At 39.8% G+C, this 25,643-nt stretch overlaps 1 protein-coding gene across 2 annotated transcripts in view; it reads right to left on the reverse strand.

Annotated features, from left to right (window-relative positions):
* The window catches only part of PTPN11 (protein tyrosine phosphatase non-receptor type 11), a 78,321-nt gene extending 54,591 nt beyond the window's left edge, over positions 1 to 23,730 (reverse strand). For both annotated transcript variants that reach the window (XM_060028150.1, XM_060028148.1), the window contains exons 1-2: positions 23,529 to 23,730; positions 5,591 to 5,713 (exon numbers count right to left, since the gene is read on the reverse strand). In XM_060028150.1, coding sequence (XP_059884133.1) covers positions 5,591 to 5,713; positions 23,529 to 23,542 — 137 coding nt within the window. In that variant the 5' untranslated portion in view covers positions 23,543 to 23,730. The remainder of the gene's footprint in view (positions 1 to 5,590; positions 5,714 to 23,528) is intronic.
* Between the last annotated feature and the right edge of the window lie 1,913 nt (positions 23,731 to 25,643).

Below are 25,643 nucleotides of genomic sequence, written 5' to 3' on the forward strand. Positions count from 1 at the left end.
TCATCAATTAATCAAGACAAATATCGCTAAAATTAAACATACATTTACCTTATAATCCAGCAAACATACTCCTAGTATTTTGCCCCAAAGGAATGAAACTGCATGGCTACCAAAAGACTTGTACAAGAATATTCATTGCAGCCTTTTTGTAGTAGAAAAAAATTGGAAGGTCAAATATTTATGGCCAAAATGGATACACAAATACTCATACAATGAAATATCACACAGCAATTTAAATAAGAGAGAGGACCACTGATATATACAATCAACTTAGGTGAATCTCAAAAACATTACGTTAAGAGAAAGAAGCCAGACACAAAAGAATATATACTGTATGACTTCATTTATATGACGTTGTAGAATAAGCTAGTCAATGGGAATAGAAAAGAGAAGAGTGGTTGCCTCTTAGGGGGAGGGAGAATAGAAACCGGCACCAAGAAACTTTCTAGGGTGATAGAAATACTTAAGATTTTGATTGGAGCTCTGGTTGCATTGATAAACACATTTGTCAAAACTCATCTCAATATACACTTAAGATACTATATGTAATTGTATCTTTAAAAATCATTTTAAAGACATATAATTAACAGAGTTTCCCATGTGAGATAGCTAGTATGTCAACCCAATGAATTGACAACACTGACCAAAAGTTTCTAAAACTTGGTATTTTAGTTAGCCTAGGCAGTTTGATGATTTCCATTTGGTTTTCTGTACTATTAAGTACATCTCAAGGACACCCGTAATCATCTTTGTGGACCCAAGGGGTCTGGCAACCCCAAAATGGTAATCACTGACCTTTTTTTATTTTTTAGTCTGACCCTATAGTGTTATTGATGAAGCCTCTGTTAAATATAAACACAATTCTACTAAAGATAAAGGAAAATGGAAACGTAGGAAAGTAAGAAAAATTGTCCTACAATGTTAATAACAATATCTACTTCTAACTTTTGGTTACAATCTTTTCCAGTGGGTAAAAAAAGTACTCTGGGTCTCTCTCCTCCAGCTACACCTGATTCTATTTTAACACCTCAGCTTTCTGTCTCTAACCTTGACTTAACATATCACAAAAACAGATATTTCAGGTATGGACTATAAAGCAACATAGATGGATCTCAAAAACATGATACTGGGAATTCCCTGGCAGTCCAGTGGTTAGGACTCAGCGCTTTCACTGCAGGGGCCCAAGTTCAATCCCTGGTTGAGGAACTAAGATACCCCAAGCCACACAGCGCAGCCAAAAAAAACCATGATATTGCATGAAAGAAGCACAATGCAGAATGATATGCTCAGCATGTACCATGTGTGAAAATTTCAGAATGCACACAAGTAATATTATACATTATTCATGACACAGACCACAGACATACATATATATTATATTTTATTATTATATTACTTTTATGTTATATTACTTATTATATGTACTTTTAAAAAAAATTTATTTATTTTATTTATTTATTTTTGTCTGTGTTGGGTCTTCATTGCTGTGGGCGGGCCCTCTCCAGTTGCGGTGAGTGGGGGCCACTCTTTGCTGCAGTGCACGGGCCCCCCACCGCGGTGGCCTCTCCCGCCGCGGAGCAGGGGCTCCAGGCGTGCAGGCTTCAGCAGTTGCGGCACATGGGTCAGTAGTTGTGGCTCACGGGCCTAGTTGCCCCGCAGCATGCGGGATCCTCCCGGGCGAGGGCTGGAACCCAAGTCCCCTTCATTGGCAGGCGGACTCCCAACCACTGCACCACCAGGGAAGCCCTGTACTTTTTTTTTAATGAACTAGAAAGAAATACACCAAACTCAGAAAGTAGCTGTCTCTGTGGCAAAGAGAAGAACAGCAGGAAGGGTGGTGAAAAAAGGGAAATTTTGCTTTTTTTTATATTTTATTTTGAAGGAAAAAATGACTGGCAATAAATACAATATGGGTAATTGGACATAATTTTTTGTATTTTTCTGTATTTTTTTTTCCTCAAAATTAAAAAAAGGGGATCTTCCTTGACTAACTAAGGCAACCTAATCATCAAATTTTTAGCATGGGCACATAACAAAAAGATTAGATCACTGTAGAAAACTAGAACAATAAACTTGTCATTTATGCATGCACACACACACACACACATGCATCTCAGTGTCTATAATATACATCATATACATAAGAAAACATATATAAAGTGAAACTTGGCAGTTTAAGAGTTGTTAAAAGCACTGATTCTAAGACAGTTCACCAAAAAGATATACAGATGACCTTTAACCTTATTAAAAGATGTTCAGCTTCAATCATAAGAGAAATTAAAATTCACTGAGATACCATTTCTCACCTATCAGGATGACGAAAGTGAAAAGCTTGACAACACTCAACTGGAAGCTGTGGAAAAACAGGGACCCTCAGACACTGTTGGTGAGAATGCAAAATGGTACAATCACTGTGGAGGGGAATTTGGAAAAACTATACTAATATATATTGACTCTCTGCCCCAGTCATCTCTCTCCCGGGAATTCACCTCTGAAGATACATTTCCAAAAGCACAAAACATATGCAAAATGTTATCATATTAAATGCAGTATTATTTATCATTGTAATATATTGGAAATAACTAAATTCCCATTTTTAGGAAATTGTATAAAGTTATATGCTATGCAGTTAATTTAAAAAATGATAAAGATCACTAAAAGATTTCTGTAAGTGAAAAAAGTAAACTACAAAGAAATAGACTTAGTATTCCACTTCATGTGTGAAAAGAAACACAGAAGGATAAACCATAAATTAATAAAACTGGTTACCTACAGGGATGGAAATAAGGTACACAGGGTAGGGATAAGAATAAGGTTTGTCAGAATATACCTTTTTATACAGTTTGACTTTTAAATCTTGTAAATGTTTCACATATTCAAAAAATAAAATCAACAAGGATCAAAAAAATGAGTACAAAACCAAAAAACTGAATACAGAAAGAAAGAAATGACTCCAACTTTGCAGTAAGTTTGTAACTACGCAGAAAATTAATTCCCGTAGCTTTTGAACACAGTACAGATTATACACCCTTAGTGGGATACATGCTGTGAACAGAAACACTGCAGAGAAATCATGAACTTTACTTAATGGGTTTGTAATTAGAAATGATAATGGTATAGTAATTCTGAAACTATCTTTGTATTAGAAGATTGGGCAAATGAGGTCATACATTGATGCTGCTGTGAAACACGGTTCTCTCTACAGAAGGGAAACACAAATACGGAATGGGAAAAGGTAAACTGGGCTGAACTAGAGCTATCAGACTCGTCTGATATATATTTATATATTTATTGATACTGATATATTTAAAATTTGGTTTTAAATATATAAGTATTTATTTCCCAGCTCTGTCTACTAAAAGGGCCTAAAAGCAATGACACTCCAGAAGATGGGGCAAACAGATATTTTGTGCTTCCTGATGTGAAATAAAGGGATGACTTCAAAATCCACTATTGAAATGACGAGAGAAATTTGAATATGGACTGTGTGTTAGATAACATTATGGAATCACTTAAAATTTCTTATATATAATCATGATATTGTAGTTATACAGGATGTCCTTGTTCATAGGTCATGCACACTGAAGTACTCAGAGGTAAAAATAAGCATCCTGACATCTGCAACTTATTTTCAAAAGGTTGGGGGAGGGGAGAGTATACACATACACACACACACTCAGAGAAAAAGAGCAAACATGGCAAAATGTTAACAGGTAAAGGGAATGTGGGTATTCACCGTACTCATCTTTTGACTTTCCTATAGGGCTGAAATTTCTCAAGATAAAAAGTTGAGGAAAAAGAAAAAAAAAAAACCTCACCAGTTCTGTAGTCCTGGCTCTGCCACTTACTAGCTATGAAACCAGCTTTGTAAATTAACCTCTGTGCTTCAGCTTACTCACCCCTAACATGAAGATAATAGTGGCATTTATTCATAGGTTGTTGGAGAGATTAAATAAAATGATATGTGGAGAGTGCTTAGCAAGCTGGCCTGGAATATGTCAAGCCCTCAATAACGTCTGCTATCATCCTCCTCCTCAACATCATTGTTGTTATTATTATATAATCTCCATCCAAACTCTTACAGGTCAAATGTCACTCAACTGTAGGTTAGAAGTCTGTACTAGGATAAGCCTGGGAAAATTCATGAAGGCTTCTGCCCTCTCCTTGTTGCAAAACGGAAGTAAAAGCCAACAACGTGAGCTCCTTGAGAAACTAATCGATACCAAAAAGGGACTTCCCAAATCCCGAAGGAGTCCTAAATAAATCCTCAGAACATGTTTTCCTTACTTCTTTATTTAAAAATAATAATAATAAAAGAAAATTCATAGAGCAGTTCAGTTCTGGCTCCTGGAATGAGCTAGAGTAAGGAGATTGAGTATATAAGAGAAAGTCAATTTCTAGAAAAACTCTCCCACATGTGTCCAAAGAAACATGTAATAGATGTTGCCAATACTGTTCAAAACAATTTTAAACAAACTAAAAACAACTCAGTGTCCAACAATAGGGGGTGGGATAAACTGTGGTATATGCACACCTTCGAATATTATATAGCCATTAAAGTTACTAATTAGATCTATATGTATCAGTACAGAACTCAAAAAAAATTTAAAGGTAGTCTCAGAATACGTACATTATAAAGCCATGGATATGAATTCTAAAAACACACAAACCAACCTCATATCATTCACACATAGCACAAATGCAGTACAAGTATAAAAACACGTTCAGGAAGGAGATATACCAACCTCTTGATGGTGGTTTCCTCTGAGGAAAGAGGGAGGGGAATGGGACTGGGCAGGGGAACAAACGGGACCACAACTTCCTCAGTGATGTTTTATTTCTTGAAAAAGAAAAGTGATCTGGAGAAACTCTTCTCCTTCTTTCTTTCTTTCTTTTTTCTTTTTAAATTAAAGTATAATTGATTTACAATGTCGTGTTAGTTTCAGGTGTCCAGCAAAGTGATTTAGTTATATACTTTTTCAGATTCTTTTCCCTTACAGGCTATTACAGGATATTGAGTATAGTTCCCTGTGCTATACAGTAGGCCTTTGTTGTTTATCTATTTTATATATAGTAGTGTGTACCTGTTCATCCCAAACTCCTAATTTATTCCCCCACCCCACTTTCCCCTTTGGTAACCATAAGCTTGTTTTCTACGTCTGTGAGGCTGTTTGAAGAAACTCTTAGAGAGTATTTGTCCCATTCTGTAATCAACAGATGGGAAAGGAAAAATGCAGGGAACAAGGATGGAGCCTTGTTTTGGATTGAAGCAGGATCGACCCAGGCTTTAAGAACTTGCTATGCTGTGCTCCAGCTCATCCTCAGTGGCCTCTCAAGGGAGAAAAAGCCCACCTTCAGGCCCCTTCTGCTGACTCCCCGAGCCTCTCACTCTCAGGAGGCCACATCCCGAACCCCACAGCAGGCCTGAATCACACCTGATCTGTGGGCCAGGGCACTGGCAAGGCCTCACCCACGGGGCAGCAGGCAGACCTTCAGGCTCTAAATGAGGGTCACAAGTTGTCCAAGTGTGGTCCTAACATTCCCCCCCTGGAAAACACTCTCAGGATTCTCTCTTTTTCTTGCAACTTACCTAACAGAAAGTGTAAAGTCTCCAGGGTTACTTTTACTGGGCCTTGCCAAAAAACTGCCATCAACTCCTCTTGTCAACAGTAGGTTTTCTGCCTCCACGCCAGTGATATTTGGGTGAAACCATCTTGAGAGAGAGAGAAATAGACCAATGAAAAACAAAGGACTCTGTCGGCACTACTTCCCACACCGTCACAGCTAAAATGCTTATTAGTAGAGTAGCAAATAAAAACACCAACCCAATCCCTTTCCCTTCCTCTCTTTGGTCACCGCCTCCTCCTTGTCTTCCCCGTGGTAGGAGCCTGGGATCCTGCTAGCACAGTAGATGGGGCTGGGGGCATGGTCAGTGGGATTGGGGCTGAGGTGGATGCTATTTATATAGGGTGGTGGGGAGGGCCTTAGCAATAAGGTAACATTTGATCAGACCTGGAAGAAATGAGGCAGCAATATGCAGCCATATAGGAAAGGAACATATCAGGCAGAGGGAGGAACAAGATCAAGGGCACGGGGGCAGACCGTATTTGACATGCTCAAGCACTCAAGAGGCCAGTATGCTTGGAGCAAAACACTTAAGGGACAGAGCAGTAGATGAGGCCAGAGAGGTAATGAAAAGCCTGATGATGCAGGGCCTCGGAGGACACTGTAAAAACTTCAGCTTTTATTTTTTGTGAAATGGGAAAGGACTAGAGGGTTTTAGGCAGAGGAGCAACGTGATCTGACTTATATTTTTAAAACATCTTCAAGCTATCGTGCAAGGGTAGAAGCACATAGATCAGTTAAATAAGCTATTGTGATAATCCAGGCAAGAGATGGTGGTACCAAGGACCAAAGTGGTGGAAGGAGTAGTGATAAACGGTCCAACTGGGAGTATTTTAAGGGTAGCCAACAGGATTTCCTAATCTATTACATATGAGATGGGAAAGAAAGAAAGGAGTAAGAACAACTCCTAGGTATCATGTCAGGGCAAGTGGAAGGTTGGCGGTACCACGTACGAGATGTGGAAAAAGGGTGGGGAGAGGAAAAATCAAGTGTTAGATTTGGTACGTGTTAAATCTTTTTTTTTTTTAATTTTTTATTTATTTTTGGCTGCGTTGGTACGCGCAGGCTTTCTCTAGCTGCGGCGAGTGGGGGCTGCTCTTTGTTGTGGTGCGTGGACTTCTCATTGCAGTGGCTTCTCTTGCTGCGGAGCACGGGCTCTAGGTGTGCAGGCTCAGTAGTTGTGGCGCACGGGGTTAGTAGCTCCGCGGCATGTGGCATCTTCCTGCACCAGGGCTCAAACCCATGTCTCCTGCATTGGCAGGCAGATTCTTAACTACTGCGCCACCAGGGAAGGAAGCCCTGGTACATGTTAAATATGAGATGCTTAATCATCTGAGTGTCTGGTACATATTAAGCACTAATAGTTAGATATTACTGACAATCATGACAATAACTATAAGATTGTTCTGACAAGAAATAATCAGAAAAGGCAAGAATCTAGACATAGTCTATCAACATTCCTGTTGTTTACATTAACTGAAATTTATTTTCTTTTTAATTTTTCCTATAGCAGTTTACTAGCATTTTTGGGGAAATCTAAACATCATTCTGATTATCCTAGAGAAAAATCACAGGGTTCAGATCAAAAGGAAAAAAATATTAGTTTGCTCTTTACTCCCTCTGAGAGCTTGTCAGAAGGTCGAGGCAGAATTTTACCCAGGGAAAACTCAACCTCAATTTATAAGATACCTATCATTCCAGCATCCAATACTTTTGCATACAGTATGATTACTAAACTATCCTTTTTTTTTTTTAAATCTTGTCCACAGCTTCTTTAATCTATGGTTCCCACCTGAGTCCCCACAGTCCTAGGGAATCAAAAAGCAATAACAGAAGGCTTCCAGTTACTTTTAACTTTTCAAAAAGTATAGTGAAAATCTTATGTTAATCTTCAATTTGTCTACCTGTATAAGCTAGTTAAAATGTCAAATCTCTCTTGCTTTTGGCTATAAAACAATTATGTTACTTGGTGTGGTAGTCTGAAGCTGAGTGGCATATATGTTTTCTTCTACAACAAAAAGGGAAAACTAATTATTATATGATGAATACAGGTTACGAAACAATTCTCTTTAGAATATTGGGTTTATGGTTTAAAAAAAAAAAAAAAGAGGAGACCCCAGAAGTAAAAAAGCTGAGAATCGTTGGCATGTGGTGGCAAAGTTTTATGGGTAGGAGCACGGACTCTGGAACCAGACTACTTTGGTTCAGATCCCAGCTCTGTGTGATCCCAGGCTACTTATTTAAACTGTTAACTCATCTATAAAATGGGAATAGCAACAGCACTGTGTCACAGGGTGTTGAGAGGATAAAATGAGTTAATATTTATAAAGCGTCTATAACAGTGCCTGGACTTCAGGGTAGCCAAGGACAATGATGACTGCCTAAATTCACATCTTCCCACATATCCTTCAAAAACAATACAGAGGACTTCCCTGGCAGTCCAGTGGTTAAGACTCTACGCTTCCAATGCAGGGGGCGTGGGTTCAATCCCCATGCCACACAGTGTGGCCAGAATAAATAAATAAATAAATAAATAAATAAATAAATAAAAAACTAACGGGAATTTTTTTTAAATATGGAATTTTTAAAAAAGAACAAGTAAAACCACACAATAACCTAACCATGCCCTCAACAAAAGTAGAAGACAGAGAATGCCCAAACTTCCAAATTACCTGTAAGTAAAAAAAGAAGACATACCAAATCTCAGTAGTGATCTCTCATCTTCTTACTGCAACCCTCTGTGCCAAGCCAAGGGCATTCTGAGAAAAACTGCATGTCAGAGAGAACAGGGGAGCTAGTGGCAGGCCTAAAATTGCTGTAAAAACACCTCCAGAAAGAGAAAGTCCACCCTAAGTGTGAAAATATTGAAAAAGTTTTCTTGTAGATCAGAGCCCTATTTATAGGAAAGGGGAATGATTTAAGGTGTAGTGTTAGAAATGCATGGTCTCTGGGGAAGAAAAAGGCAAAAAAGAGACAGGATCCATTTGGCAATTAGGTGACAACAAGGAAAGGAAGTAGAAGGAGGAAATTTATTTACCTGCAAACAAACAAACAAAAAACCCAGAGGACAAATAACCTCTCCCCTACCGCAAACACAAATAGATACACAAATCCACTAAAAAAAAAAAAAAAAACCTGGACTTTTCTATACTGACAGAAGAAAATGCCATTGAATTAGGAACCTTTAAAATATTTAAGAGCCACAAAATAAATAGGAAAAAAGTATAAGTCTATATAAAGTTACTATAAAAAAGAAGAGTCACACATCAGTCAGCTTTTGAAAATTACCCCAGACAAACACCCATGATGCAGAAGAAAACTATGAGACAACACTCCAATCTGAATTAAATATACTCAAGACTTGGGGATATGAAAAAACACTCTGAATAAGAAATTTAAAAGTTAAAAACAGAAATGGACAGGGCTTCCCTGGTGGCACAGTGGTTGAGAGTCCGCCTGCCAATGCAGGGGACATGGGTTCGTGCCCTGGTCTGGGAAGATCCCACATGCCGCGGAGCAGCTGGGCCCGTGAGCCATGGCTGCTGGGCCTGCGCATCTGGAGCCTGTGCTCCGCAACGGGAGAAGCCACAACAGTGAGAGGCCCGCGTACCACAAAAAAAAAAAAAAAAAACAGAAGTGGACAAAAAGTAGGAAAAAATGAAGAGGGAGTTGATCAAACTCACAAAGAAAAAGGAAAAGAAAATCATCTCAGAAATGAAAACTAAATTACTAGACGCCCAAAGGAGAATAAGTTCAAATGAAAATCTAATAAGTGGCATTAAAGAAAGGGAGGAAAACAATGAAGAGAATAAAATATGATGAAGAAAGAAATAAAAGAGATCACAAAGAAAATGGTTAATATGGAAGACAAGCAAAGAAGAAACAACATACATATAATTGCGGTAAGGGGAGAGGGGAAACGCAATGGAACAGAACTAATATTTAAACCTAAATTGAGAAAACAAATAAAATAAGATGTGAATCTATACATTGGAAGGGACCACCAGGTACTTGGGAAAATTAGCCCAGAATAATTGCTCTGGCACTTGTTCTAATGAAACTATTACACTTTAAAGACAAATGGAAAAAAAATCTTCAAAGCCTCCACGAAAAACAAATAACTTACTGTAACAAATTAGATTAGCATCTGACTTTTCAAAGCCAACATATAAAGCAAGTTGATAAATGAACAAGCATTTTTTAAAAACTCAATGAAAGAAAAGGGTAAACTAAGAATTTTATATCCAGCTAAGTTATCCTTCAACTATCAGCGCTACAGACAAAACAAGTTTCAACATACAACAAGTAAGGGAATGCTGTACTTATCAGTCTTTCCTGATGAATCTCCTAGAGGATAAACTTTATCTATCTATCTTGTTGTAACAAGCAACATTGACAAAATAACCGATGGTGAGCATTTAATAATCTATAAATGTCATGTAAGACTAAAACAAAGATGGGAATGAGAGTAGAAAACTAATGTACAACAGTTATATACTGTGACAAAGTAGAACTACTACAACTAGAAAATGGGAAAAGGAAAACAGAAAAAAACTCATTGTTGTATAGGCAATAGGCAATAGATGGGTGTTTAAGGATAATGAAAAAAATCTGATAAGCCTGATAATAAAAGTCAAATAACAAAACAGAGGACTAAGGACATTCAAAAAGGTGTAAGTACTAGATTTAAAAAAATACAAACCTTCCTAAATACCCCCTCAAAAAACGGTTTTAAACAAAAAATTTTTAAATATACATCTTAGAAAAAAATTATATATATATAATATATATATACACACACACACACACACACATACATACACACACACATCTTGTGAGAAACAATGCAAGGAAACACTACAGTTGACCCACGAACAACATGGGCTTTAGAGGCACCGATCCTTGCGCAATTGAAAATTCATATATAACTTTATAGTCAGCCCTCTATATCCACATTTCTGCTTCCAACTGCATGGTTTCAACCAATGGCAGATTGTATCATACTGTACTACATATTTATTGAAAAAAATCCGTGCATAAGTGGACCCGTGCAGTTCAAACTTGTGTTGTTCAAGGGTCAATTGTAAGTATAAAACATTAAGATAGAGGACTTCCCTGGTGGTGCAGTGGTTAAGAATCCGCCTGCCAGCGCAAGGGATATGGGTTCAAGCCCTGGTCCGGGAAGATTCCACATGCCGTGGAGCAAGTAAGCCTGCAAGCCACAACTACTGAAGCCCGCGTGCCTAGAGCCCGTGCTCCACGACAAGAGAAGCCACCACAATGAGAAGCCCGCACACCACAACAAAAAATAGCCTCCACTCTCCACAACTAGAGAAAAGCCCATGCACAGCAACAAAGACCCAGCGCAGCCAAAAATAAATAAATAAATAAATTTATTTTAAAAAATGTTATGATAGAGTTGATACCAAACCTATCAGTCATAACAATAAATGTGGATGAGTTTGCTATTAAAAGAAATCAACAAACCTATGAATATTTATGTACCAAACACAGCAATCATCTTTGTGAAGCAAAAACTACAGGAGATGCAAGGAAATGCAGATGGAAACACACCAATAATAGGAGACTTTAATACACCACACTCAATACAAGATAAAATAGACTAAAAAAATTGGTAAAGAGATAGAAAATCTAAATAACATAAACAATAGGGTAGATCTTATGTGCATATATTGTACTCCACACCCTGATAATAATTACACATTTTTCTCAAGCGCCTAGAGCATTTCCATAAAAATTGATCAGATATATACAGTCACAAGGAAAACAGTAACCCCTATAAAGTAGAAGTATTACACAGAACAATATCACAATGCAATAAACCTGAACTTCACTAACAAAAGCAAAAAACAGAAAGGCCCTTCTACCTGGAAATTTTAAAACCTTCCATTAAACAACAATTAGGTAAAAGGGGAAATACAAGCTGAATTACACAATTTGTAAGAAATAATGGTGGGACTTCCCTGGTGGCACAGTGGTTAAGAATCCACCTGCCAATGCAGGGGACAGGGGTTTGATCCCTAGTCCAGGAAGATCCCACATGCCGCAGAGCAACTAAGCCCGTGCACCACAACTAGAGAAAGTCTGCACACAGCAATGAAGACCCAAAGCAGGCATAAATAAATAAATAAATAAATAAATAAAGTTTATCATGGATTCTATTAAAAAAAAGAAATAATGGCCATGAAAACACTACATATCAGCATCTATGGGATACAGCTAATGGAGTTATCAGTGGAAAATTCACTACACAAACAACTAACATTAATAAAAAATATAAGAGAATAAAAATAAAGTCCCAGTTCAAAAAAAAAAAAAAAACCCTAGAAAAAGGACAAAGGATAGCACAAGGAAGGAAATCTATTTTATAAAGATAAAAGCAGGGGACTTCCCTGGTGGTGTGGTGGTTAAGAATCTGCCTGCCAATGCGGGGAACATGGGTTCGAGCCCTGGTCCGGGAAGATCCCACATGCCGGGGAGCAACTAAGCCCATGCACCACAACTACTGAGCCTGCACTCCAGAGCCCGCGAGCCACAACTACTGAAGCCTGCACGCCTAGGGCCCGTGCTCCGCAAGCCACCACAATGAGAAGCTCGCACACCGCAACGAAGAGCAGCCCCCGCTCGCCAGAACTAGAGAAAGCCCGCACATAGCAACGAAGACCCAATGCAGCTAATAAATAAATAAATAAGCAAAAATCAAAGAAAAAGAAAACAAAAAAGTAGTAGATCTAATTAATAAAAATCCTGCTTTTTAAAATTAACAAAATAGACAAACCACTAGTTAACTTATTCAGGAGTACAAAAAAAAATCACAAATACACAAAACAAGAAATGACAAGGGGGAAATAAGCATTGAAACAGAAGAAAAAAAATTTTTAAAGAAACTATTTTGCAGACTGCTGTGCAAATAAATTATAAAATCTAGATGAAGTGAATAATTATCTAGGGAAATAAAGACTGCCAAAACTGAGTCCATTAGAGAGAAAACTTAGGCAAACCAATTTCTATATAAAAATAGAGAAAGCAATTTTAAAACTACCCCACAGAAAAGCACCAGGCCCAGATGGTTTCAAAATGGAATTCTATCAAACTTTCAAAGACCAGACCATCCCAGTGCTCTATAAATTATTCCAGAGAGTCAAAAGGAAAGGAAAACGTACCACTTCCTTTCATGAAGCAAATATAACACCGATACCTATACCAGATAAAGACAGCTACTTCATTGATACGGAAGGCAGACACCTTGCTCCTAATTTTAATAAGATTCTAATTATTTTAAAATTATAATGATGGTTATACTGCAGTATTTTAAAAAAAAAGTCCTTAAACCTACAATTATCAGGTTAATGAAGTGAACGAAGGAAAAAACCATTCTGTCTCCCCTCTACAGCTCTCTCCCAGCATCTTCCTCCATTATTGGTCTTCATTAAATGAAATACTGCGGGCTCAGAGGTTGCTTCATTTTTAAATACCGGTCATCCAGCCTGGGCCGCCACCACCTATGGGGGATCTGTTCCCTTACTGTCACCACTGTTATCTCCTCTTTCTTTTTTAAAATAGATTCTAGAAGAATGTCTCAGGTTTGTCCTCAACCTCACCACTGGGAGGGCTGCCTCAAGGGCACTCTTTACTGCTTCTAGCAAGATCTTTTTATTTGTTTATCTTCCTGTTTTTCATTCCCATTTCATCTTTCCTTATCTCAGCCAACTACTTCAGGCAGCTCTAATTTTTTATAGACTCAATGTCCTTTAGAATCTTGTTGAGAACACAAACATAAACTTTCTAAAACCTTTTAAAATTCATTTACTAAAACAGCACATATAGGTATGAAATTCCGAGAAAAAGCCCAAGCTTCCCTTGCATCATCAGAAGTCACTAGTTAGCAGTTTCCTAATCTTTGAGAAATGTCTCGTGCATATACATACGTATACTTACCTACGTGTGCATGTGTGCAAACACACTACTCTCTCTATGCCAGCCTGTGTGGAACACACACATACACAAATGCAATCCTGATCTACACCCCAATTTTTTCACTTACTACGACGCAAAGATCTTTCCGTGCAAGTATTCTTTTTTTTTTTTTTTAATTTATTTATTTTTGGCTGCGTTGGGTCTTTGTTGCTGCGCGCGGGTTTTCACTGGTTGCGTCCAGCGGGGGCTACTCTTTGTTGCGGTGCGCGGGCTTCTCATTGTGGTGGCTTCTCTTGTTGCGGAACACGGGCTCCAGGCATGTGGGCTTCAGTAGTTGCAGCACGTGGGCTCAGTAGTTGTGGCTCACAGGCTCTAGAGCGCAGGCTCAGTCGTTGTGGCACACGGGCTTAGTTGCTCCGTGGCACGTGGGATCTTCCCGGACCAGGGCTCGAACCCATGTCCCCTGCATTGGCAGGCGGATTCTTAACCACTTTGCCACCAGGGAAGTCCCCGAGCATTCTTTTTAATGGCTATACACTATTCCATTATAAAAATGTACCGTCTATAATTTAATCCCTATTAGAGGACATTTATATTATTCATAGATTTTTGTCATTACAAATAATGCAGCATATCACACCCTTTATAATCATCTTTATACACTTTTACAAGTAAATAAATATCTGTAAATTAAAATTGTAGAAATAAAACTGCTTTGACAAGAGTTTTTTTTTTTTACTCTGACAAATTTGCCAAACCACACTCAAAAGAAGGTACCAGTTTTGACTCCCATGAATTAAGCATGAAAGCCCGTTTTCTCCCAGTTTTGCCACTACTACGTATATTACCAAACTTTTTTATCCGAGTCATGGAAAATGGTACCATTCTAGTTTGCATTTCTATGTGAGACTAGCACTTTTTCATGTTTTCAGACCACTTTTTTTTTCATTTTCTGTGAGTTGTCAGCTTGTCATTGTTCATTTTCTATTGGATTTTTTTTCTTACTGATTTAAAGGGGCTCTTCTTGATAGAACCAGAAAATGATCCTTTATTATACATGTGACAATATTTGTCTTAGCTTTTTTCCCTTTTTACTTGCTTGTGGTTATTTTTTTTCCCCAAAGAAATTCATCTTGGCATGGTTAAATTTATCAGCTTTTTCCTTTATGGCTTCTGGGTTTCTTGCTATGTTTAGAAAAACTTAACCCACAGCACTGTTGTGAAATGGAAATAAATTAATACACATAAAGTGCTTAGCACAGAAAAAAACTCCAAGGAGTTTCACCTGTGGAACTAGGAATTTAGTTTTATGTCAGAATAAAACACAATAAAGGCACAGATTTTAACAGGACCCTGCAATGGGTACTAAAAAGGGGGGATGACTGGGAGAAGAAAGTAAATAAGACAGAGATGAGAAGTTACATCAAGAAAGAGTATGGAGAAAAAGAGAAGACAGAATTATTATTTACTACTAATAATATTTTATATTTAATAAAACTTTATAAATTATAAAATAGAAAAGACTTCTCCATGCTTATATTATTACATGCACTTTTTTTCCCCTCAATTATCAACTAGCTCTGATAGCAAGGGAAAAAATAATTTACTGGCCATTATATATTATGACTGGTTAAAATTGTAGCTACATTTACTGTTTGCCATGTGCCAGCATGCAAAGTAGACTCCAGAAGTCAAACTTTTAACCATTACACTCTGCTATTTATTTCTAAAAATTTCTAAAGCAGAACTCTGACTGTAGATGGTCTTCATTCACAACCATGTGTTCTCACCTTTGTATATTTTACAAAAATAACACTTATGTAGAGTATCCTGCTGATGCTGAGGGACATTATAAAAGTGACTTCCACTGCTGAAGGTGACGCTAGGTAACTACAACCACCACCCATCAGGTAGATTGGCAGAGGAGATAAGGCAGGTGGTCTCTTTAGCCCTTTATTAAATAAACCATTATTATTTCATTTCCAACCAACTTCTAATTATACCTATCATGTTTTTAAGAGTGAACATACAGACACACACACACACACAAAAGAGTGAACACAGGAGAGTGATGTTTACAGGGGAAACTTAGTAACCAGCATTTAGCACAAAGGCTAGACAGAGGATGGGCTTAATAAACATGTGTTATCGCTGTTGTTATCATTATTATTATTGGTGGAAGATATGCAGATAGATTCTTCTCTTGCATAATTATGTTAGTTTCACACAGACCATTTTGAGATATGAATCATTTATGTTACACTGCCTTTTCAAAAACTGAACTTCACAGCTCAGGAGCTGTCCCTACATTATCTCAAACAGTATATAATTAGAAATTGAAAGTTCTATTCCATAACCCACCCACTTGAGTTTTGATATACTGTAAACTCTCCTTCCTTGGCTATTTTTTTCAAAAAGCCTTTGTATTTACCAAAAAAGTCTTTCCCAATTACATGTTTAATATTTGTAGTGCAATTACTGGCAGTTTTGTGATTTGCAACATGCTTATCGCTAACACAGAGCAGTTAGAGTTCATTCAACCCCTGAGATCTGAGTGAGAGATGGTAAGGAAGAATAGTGGAGTTAATAGGACTAGTATGATATTATAGAGCTGGTCTCAAGGATTATTACATTGGTAATATTAGGTACTGAGGCTGTACATCTCTAAATCCTGCCTCCATCTCCCACCTAGTGTGAATTCAAATAGCAGAGGTTAGTCTCCCCAAAAGGTAATGTAAATGTATCTGTATTATCTAAAAGGAGGGGAAAAGGGCAAATTAGTATATCTACATTTGGGTCTGTCAACAAGGTGCGTCCATACAGGATGAGAAAAAACAGATAAATTTCCAGTCTTCCTCATTTATACAGTGGGCACTTGGTGAATGACTGCTGCCTGAATTAACTTCGGGGAATGAAGAAAAACCAGGGAGGAGAAAAGAGAGAGGAATGGCATAGCGAAAACGTCACACAGGGAAGCGGGGGAAGAACGTTCTCCTCTTGCACATTCTAACCCCTGCAAACCTGCCAGAGCTTGACAATCCCTTCTAATCGGTCATCCTCTGGCACTGTCTATTATTTATTAAGACTCTCAGGTCATAACATGGTCCAGGTCGGTACCACCCATCTCACAGAAAGAGCTTGAAAACACATACACACACAACACCAACACTCATGAAAAAGAGCCTCAAATCAATGTCTAAAACAAATCAGCCCTGTGCTGAGTGGGCCTGAAGAAAGGAAAGACAGAATCCCTGCCTCCAAGAGAGTTTACAAACCCAAACTATTTGCCCAGAAATCCTACCAGAAATCTAAATCCCTCATTAATGAATACAGATTCTGCAAAGGCTTAGCTCACTGACGCCAGGACCTTATTTATGTCAAGTGAGTTTAAAAAAAAAAAAAATGCTGATGAACCAAAAAGAAAATACAATGATGCTGAATATTTTATCTATGTCCCCTTCCCCCAGTGATGTGGGGAAACAGTCAAGCAGGCCAATAATTTCAGGAACTTATTCTCAAGGCTGCTATGCTAAGAAGGGAATTTAAACTAGGGATCTGAAGTCTTATTTCAGTTTCTTGCCTAAATATAAAGTGATACTGGGTATAGCTTTCTTACCCGCTGTTCCAGAAAAATCATTATCTTTGTCCTTGGGGAGAAAGTTTAGAGTTTGGTACTTTCTGCAGATTACAAGAATATTCCTCTTTTCCAATTAAATTTTAATTTTCTATGGGAAAAGGATGAGTCACAAGGGAGGGGCAGTCGATAGGGACAAGCATTCTAGGTAACAGAGGCAAGAAAAAAAGTTAAGGCAGCTAGCTTTCTAATGGTAGTGGATAGCTGCTATGTCTTTATAAATCATTATCTTTTCATAGTTTCACTGGTCAGCATCTCTGCTCTGATGACAAGACAATAAATGGAAACTGCCTCCAAAAGTCTTTCCACAAATGGCTTCTACCCTGTTCAAAGCCTCTCTCTCTCTTGTCTGCTCTCCCTGGGTCCACTCCAGCCTCCTACAATCCTCCCTTCACAGCAGCTAGAGGGATATTTTTAAATAGATCAGCTCACGCCACTCCCCTGATCACATCCTTCTACAGTTTTGCATTGCTCTTAAAATACAACCCAAACTCCTCTCCATGGTCCACGTGACAGTGAGGACCTTAAAAATCCCTGTGTGGTCTAGTCTCCACCTACAGCCCCTATCTCAGCTCCTCCACGTGCTCCCTTCTGTCCTTCAAGCAGTCCAAGAACTCCCTACCTCAGCACTCCCGCACTTGCTGTTTCCTTAAAACCTGGAACACCCAATGCCTAGCACAGTGCCCCCCGCACTTAGTAATCCCACGATAAATAAGTTAAATCCCAAGTTCTTGAATGAATGGGTCAGTGTTTCATTAGAGTGGGTCGATGGAATGACACAGACTTGGATCTATAGCTTACTATTTTTAAAATAAACATATTGCGTGTGTGTATATGTATGTGCGTATAGACAGACATATATACAGTGTGCATGAACGTGTATATCAGTATACAAGTAGGTACGTATTCTAAACAGTATACTCTATACTGACAAATTTCAGTTTCAGTTTGGTACTATGTTCATCAAACTCATTTGATGCTGGCCTACAAGTCTGTCTCCCTCTCTAAATTCAATGCTCCTTGTGAACATGAATCGTATCTTTCATATTTCAGTGCTGCCAAGGACCACAGCATATACAAGCTTGCTAAATGCACACAACCCTCCAAAACTCAGTAATGAACTGGGCTGCATTTTAGGGTGTTTGAATCCATTTCGGGGAGGGTCTCAAACAGTTGGTTGCAGGCTACAACTGCCACAGAACCTGCCAAACATCAGTATTTGCCTTCCCCTTCCTTAAAAAGGTAAGCATTGGAGAGCAAGTGCTGTCTGTGTTTCCCAAAGGGAAAGAGGAATAAGCACAGTATCTTCTATTGTTCCACAGCTGCCTAACAAAGTACACCAAGGCCCGCTAGTAACAATTACAAACAAGGGTTGGCTCTGCTTTTCCAGCTCTTATGTGACTCTCTAACATTCGCCACACTGACACTTTCAAGAAGGGTAAGTGATCTTAGCAGTAGCCCCTGCATTTGAGCAGCTCTGGACAAAAACCCGAGCTTACATCGGGGCAAGACATTAATAAAGACAACCCAGTTTCAACTGGAAAGACGTAGAACTGTTATTTTTCAGTAAGGCAAGTTTATTTACTCCTACAGGATAGAAACAAACAGGGCCACTAAGGAGAGCCTGGGACAAATGTACCTGACCTGCATCAGATAAATCAAAAGCCTAGAGTCTGAGAACGAGCTAAATTTCCTGGCCCTCTCAGTTTAAGCCCTCAGACACTACCTTCCAGAGGAACAAAAGCAAATGCAAAAGATGCACCAGATGCTGAAGAATACAGCCAGTTTTGTCAGCTAAACAAGGCAGAGTAGGGCAGCCGAGCAATCTCAAAATCTAAACTCAGCACTAGCATTGCTATATTACCTGGGTGGGAGAGAGAATCATATAATTGCTCATACCTTCCTTTCCTTACCTGTGATGTTGAGATGTATCAGCATACTGAATATATGACATTGTAATTATTAAATGCATACAAACTCTAAACCTTAAACCCATGAAAAAAGAATTACTTTGATAATTAAACAAAACAAAATTCAGAATATTAGTCATTCAGGAGTCAGCTCATATGATCACCTCCTCAGAGATTTTTCCTAAACCCATTATCAAAACTAACCACATTCTCCACATTTGGTTTATTTTTTTCCCTCCCAGCAGTTATTACTACCTGAAATAGTCTCATTTATTCATGTGTTTGTCCACTTTCTCTTTCAGCCATAAGAACAACGATCTTTGCCTATTTTACTGCTTCATCCTGCCTGGTTCAATAACTACTTGTTGAATGAATTAATTCTGAGGTTAAAAATCATTTGAAAAAGAACACAGTTCGCAGACTAACACTATCTGATTTCAAGACTTGTTATAAAGCTACAAGATCATGTGGTATTGGCATAAGGAAAGTCAGATAGATCAATAGAACAGAAGAGAGTCTAGAAATAGGCCCACATATAAATGGACAACTGATTTTCAACAAAGGTACAAGTTCAATAAAGACGGACAGTCTTTTCAACAAATGGTGCTAGAACAACTGGATACCCATATGCAAAAAAGAGAAGATACAGCCACACCTCATACCACATACAAAAGTTAACTCAAAGTGGATCATAAAGCTAAAACTATAAAACTTGTGGAAAACAAGAGAAAACATTTGAGACATTTTGGGTCAAGCAAAAATTTCTTAGGAATGACACCACAAGCATGATCCTTTTTTTTTTTAATTGATAAAGTGGACTTCAGCAAAATTAAAAACCTCCGTTTAAGACATTTTAAAAAATGAAAAGACAAGCCACAGACTAAAAGAAAATATTTGCAATTCTGATCAAAGACTTGTATCCAGAATAAGAAACTCTCAAATTTCAATAAGAAAACAAACAAGTAAATTTCATTTTTTTTCCACAAGTAAATTTTAAAAGGGAAAATATTTAGGGCTTCCCTGGTGGCACAGTGGTTGAGAGTCCACCTGCCGATGCAGGGGACACGCGTTCGTGCCCCGGTCCGGGAAGATCCCACATGCCGCGGAGCGGCTGGGCCCGTGAGCCACGGCCGCTGGGCCTGCGCGTCTGGAGCCTATGCTCCGCAACGGGAGAGGCCACAACAGTGGGAGGCCCACGTATAACAAAAAAAAAAAAAAAAAGGGGGGGGGGGGTGGAAATATTTAATCAAATAGACGTGTCACCAAAGAAGATATACAGATGGCAAATAAGCACATGAAAAGATGATCAACATTATTAGTCACCAGGGAAGATACAAATTAAAACTACAATGAATAAATATCAAATCATTATACTGTACACCTGAAACTAATATAATGTTCTATGTCAATTATACCTCCATTAAAATATTAAATAAGTAAAATTAAAATTTAAAAGTGCTGATATGGGGGAAAAAGCTACAATGAGATACAATGACACACCCTTTAGATGGCTAAAATTTAAAAACTGACCATTCCAAGTGTTGACCAGTATGTGGAGGAACCGAACTCTAATACACTGCCAGTGGGAATGTAAATGGTAATGTAAATGGTAACCACTTTGAAAAAGTTTGGCAATTGCTGAAAGAGTTAAATATACATCTGCTATGTGATCCAATCATACCACTGATAGGTATTTACCAAAGAGGAATGAAAGTATACATCCATACAAACACTTGTACATGAACATTCAGAGCAGCTTTATTTGTGAAGCCAAATTCTGAAACAACCCAAACATCCATCAATAGGTGGATAGATAAATAAACGGTGGTACCTCCATAAAATGGAATATTACTAATCAATAAAAAGTAAGGAACTATATGACACACACTACAACATGGATGAATTTCAACATAATTTTGCTGAGCATAAGAAGCCACACATAAAAGTCCATTTACATAAAATTCTAGGAAATGCAAACTAATGTATAGTAACAGAAAGCAGAAGAGTGTTTGCCTGGCAACAAGGAAGGGATTATAAAGGGCACGAGGAGCCATCAAAAGGGGTGATGGATATGTTCATTATCTTGATCGTGGTGATGGTTTCACGAGTGTATACACGTGTCAAAACTTATCAAATTGTACACTTAAATATATGCAATTTGTTGCATGTCATTTATACCTCAATAAAGCTGGGTTAAAATAATAAAATAGACCTACGATCTGAAAAATAATAATAAATAATCCCCAATTATGTGTGTTACATTCATAATCTGCTTTTTAGGTGGCGCACGTTTCTTTTCCATAATAGGTAAGGGAGGGCTGGAGGAGAGGAGGAATTACTCCGTTTCAAACTGTCATCTTTACCACTTGCTGCTTTGGCTATACCCACACTTCCTGGCTTCTAAACTAACAAGCTGGACAATGTAGGGTCTATTACTACCCAGCCCCTACCCCACTCCCAGCCCCCAGTCTTTGTCTCCTAAAAGAAGCAGATCCTTACTTGTCTGGAAGAGCAGACACAAGGAACAAAAGGCTCAATGACTATTTGACAGATTAAATAGACAACTGTTTTATTTAAAAGCTCCCTAAGGAATTAAAACATTTGAGGCTATACACTGTTCTGCTGAAATGCAATTATATATTACCCAGATCTGTAAGCACTTGCCAACAGACCTGTCCAAATCACTCACTTCCCAAGTTTTCAGTTTTCTTCTCTCTCTCTTTTCATTCCATGAATGAATAATGTGCAGGTATTTCTAAGAAGACATTCCTAATATTTTGAAAAGTCTCTCATTCAAATAACTCCAACAGCTTGAAACAGTTTCTCAAATGTCTAAGACGGTGACCATAACAGGACAATGAAGTCTAAACAATGGGTCTTATATATGAATCGTATATAAAGAGTGGAAATACAAAATAGCAGGATCATTATCTGAAAACAGTAGATCACACTACTGTTTAACAACAAAATTAAGGCTTACAAATTATTGGCAATACTTATAAAATAACAGTAACCTGGTAATTAACAAGAGGGTTCTGGCTCCATCATTTATTGATTGAGTGGCCTTAGGCAAGTTGCCTAACTTCTTTTTTTTTTAATTTATTTATTTTATTTATTTATTTTTGGCTGCATTGGGTCTTCGTTGCTGCGCATGGTCTTTCTCTAGTTGCGGGGACCGGGGACTACTCTTTGCTGTGGTACGTGGGCTTCTCTTGTTGCAAAGCATGGGCTCTAGGCGTGCGGGCTTCAGTAGTTGTGGCTCATGGGCTCAGTAGTTGTGGCTTGCGGGCTCTAGAGCACAGCGCGGGCTCTAGAGCACAAGCTCAGTAGTTGTGGCGCAAGGGCTTAGTTGCTCCAGGTCATGTGGGATCTTCCCCGACCAGAGCTCGAACCCCGAATCCGTGTCACCTGCATTGGCAGGTGGATTCTTAACCACTGTGTCACCAGGGAAGCCCAGGTTGCCTAACTTCTGAAACTCACTTTACTCATCTTTAGAACGGGGATAACAATACCTAACTCATAGAGTTATAGCAAGGATTAAACTTGTTTGGCATACAGTAAGAGCTAAATAAATGTTAGCTATTAGTAGTATGATTACCCTGAGCTTTCAAAGGATCTCATTAATTCACTAACCTTCCTTCTGACTCTTAGGTTCAAATCCTATCATTTACTAGCATGTTTCTTCTGAGCCTCAGTTTCCACATCCGTAAAACGGGGGTAATTAATGTTACCTGACTTTTAAGGTTGTGAAGGATTAAATAACTAGACATACAGCTCCCTTCCCTTCCATCTCCCAAAGCGAAGATCGCAGAGGAAGGAAATACTTCTAATAGCTGCAGATACAGTCAGTTTTTCCATTTCTGGCACGTGAGGGGTGGGGGGGAAAGGAGATGCAAAGAGGCATATAAAGGGGTCAGGGATCCTGAGTAAAGCCCCCAAATGCGCGCAAGAGGCAGAGGGACCCAGAGCGACTCGACCGTCGGGGGCCTGGCCCCGCGCAACTGGCCCCTACTCTCCCCTCCCGCGTCCCAGGCCGAGGAGCCTCCCCAAGTGAGCGGGGTTATTTCGGAATCACCATGAGGCAATTCTCATGAGGCAATGGGTCAGGAATGCGGCGCCGAGCCGGGCCGCTGGCGTCCGCGGTTCCCCGGGCGGTTCTACCTGCCCCGTCCAGACGGGCATCCCCAGGGCTGCGGGAGCCGGAACTCGGGGAGGCAGGAAATGAATGGGGACCCGAGGGGAGGGGGCGCGGTGGGGCCGGACCCCCGGGCCCGGGAGGGCTAGGGGGTTGGGACGGAGCCTGCCTCCGCGACCCCGGGCGGGAGTCCGAAGCCCAGCTGGGCCGCCTCCTCCCGGGCGGGGCTGAACGAAAGCGGCGGGGGCCGGGCCGAGGCCCGCGCCGGGCCCTCGGGGCTCCTCACCTCCGCGATGTCATGTTCCTCCCGCCCTCCGGCTCCGCGACGGACCCGCTCCTAGCTCAGGCTCCGCTGGGCCCGGTCACATCGGGCTGGCCCAAGGGAGGCCCGCTCCGGACCGGACGGGGGGCAGAGCCAGCCGGCCGCGCGCAGACCCCCCTCCAGGCCTGGGGATCCCAGAGACTGTGCAGCCGCCCCCCAAGCCCGGTTCGCTCCTCCTCCTCCCCCGCCCTTCGCTGCCGGCGCCGCTGTGACGTCACCCCACGCGACGCCCGCCGCTACTTCCTGCTTCCATGCCGCCGTGGACTGAGCGGCGGCTGGTGATGGCAGTTCGGTGGCTCACTGGAGCTTTCTCCGCGCTGTTTCCAAAGCACCTTCTCACCCTCTTTTAGATCTTGGCGTCAGGCGGTGCATTGCGCGCTCAAGTTGCACGCACTCGCGTGAATTGATCGCATCCGCTCCCACCGTGTCAATCTCCATCCCTGCGCCAAGTCGAATTTCATTCATTTCATTCCACAAATAGTCGCTCCACTTACTAGCTGTGTAACCTTAGGAAAGTTGTTTGGTTTCTCTGAGCCTCAGCTTCCTCCATTCCTTCATTTCTGTAAAATGAAAATAGTAATTGTATTTTCTTCGTAGGATTATGGGGAGGATTAAATACGTAAAATGTTTAGAACTAGGCCTGGCCTATTTAATAAGTGCTTTGTGATTATTAGCTGTATTAAATATCATTAGAAGGACACATCTGAGTGTTTTCTATCTGCTAGGCACTGATTTTTGACTATGGGGTTACAACAGTGAACTGAAAGGACAAAAATCCTGGTGTTCTCATGGGAGGAGCTACAGTAATCAAGATAAATAAAACACACAAGATAATACTCCGGTCCTCATTTCCCTTCTTTTTTCCATAGCCCTTTATATTATTTTAAATAGGTTACTTATGGAAGGCTTCACTAAGGATGACATTTGAGTAAAGGAGCAGTCAGTGGGAATAATTTAGGGGAAGAACATTTAAAGGTCAGAGAGAGGCCGGTGCAAAGGCCCTGAGGCAGGAGGCTGCCTCCTGTATTTGAAGAAAAATGAAGAAGTCTCTGGCTGGAGCACAGTAGGAGATGGGAGGGGTATAGGAGATGTAAAGAGAATAGTAGAAAGGAGGTGAGAAAGGGGTAGAGATGGTATGGGGTTGTAGAGGCTATTTAAATGAACAGTAAAATGGAGAGCCACTGAAAGATTTTCAGCAGAAAATGAATTTAATCTATGCTTTAAAAGTATTACTTTGGGTACTTTGAGTTATTGGATCAAGAGGGCAAGGATGGAAACAGAGACCAGTTCAGAATAGTAGAATACTGTAATATTGGAGATGATGGAGATGAGGTAGCTCAGACCAGAGTGAGAAGGTAGAGCTTTTTTACCTGATGAATGCTCCTGTGACTCATTAAGGGCCACAGATCTAGTAAATGGCAGAACCAGAATTCAAACCCACATCTATAGAGCTCCAAAATCCTCATTTTTTCCTCCCAGTGCTCCACATCTCATTCCTATACAAAGAATTCTCATACAGTATGCTAACTGCTTCAGCATTGATGTTACCCAAAAATCCTTTAAAAAATTGTATTTAATATATGCCAGTTTAATTTAGGTAATAGGTATTCAACAAGCAGTTGTCCGGCCTGTTTCTCTCCATTGCCCTGAAGCCTGGCCCCCCAGATGAGCCAAACAACATCCTGACTGATCTTAGGCCTGCAGGCTTGCCTTCTCCAATCCATTCACCACATAATAGCCACAGTAATCTAAAATGCAAAACAAGTTGCTCCTTAAATTGAACACTTCAATAGCTTTTCTTTTTTTATATATAAATTTATTTATTTATTTATTTTTGGCTGCGTTGGGTCTTCGTTGCTGCACGTGGCTTTCTCTAGCTGCAGCAAGTGGGGGCTACTCTTTGTTTTGGTGAGCAGGCTTCTCATTGCAGTGGCTTCTCTTGTTGCAGAGCATGGACTCTAGGCGTGCAGGCTTCAGGAGTTGTGGCACACAGGCTTAATTGCTCTGCAGCATGTGGGATCTTCCCGGACCAGGGCTCGAACCCATGTCCCCTGCACTGGCAGGCGGATTCTTAACCAC

The sequence above is a fragment of the Delphinus delphis genome, chromosome 13 (genome assembly GCF_949987515.2).
Source record: "Delphinus delphis chromosome 13, mDelDel1.2, whole genome shotgun sequence".
Lineage (NCBI taxonomy): Eukaryota > Metazoa > Chordata > Mammalia > Artiodactyla > Delphinidae > Delphinus > Delphinus delphis.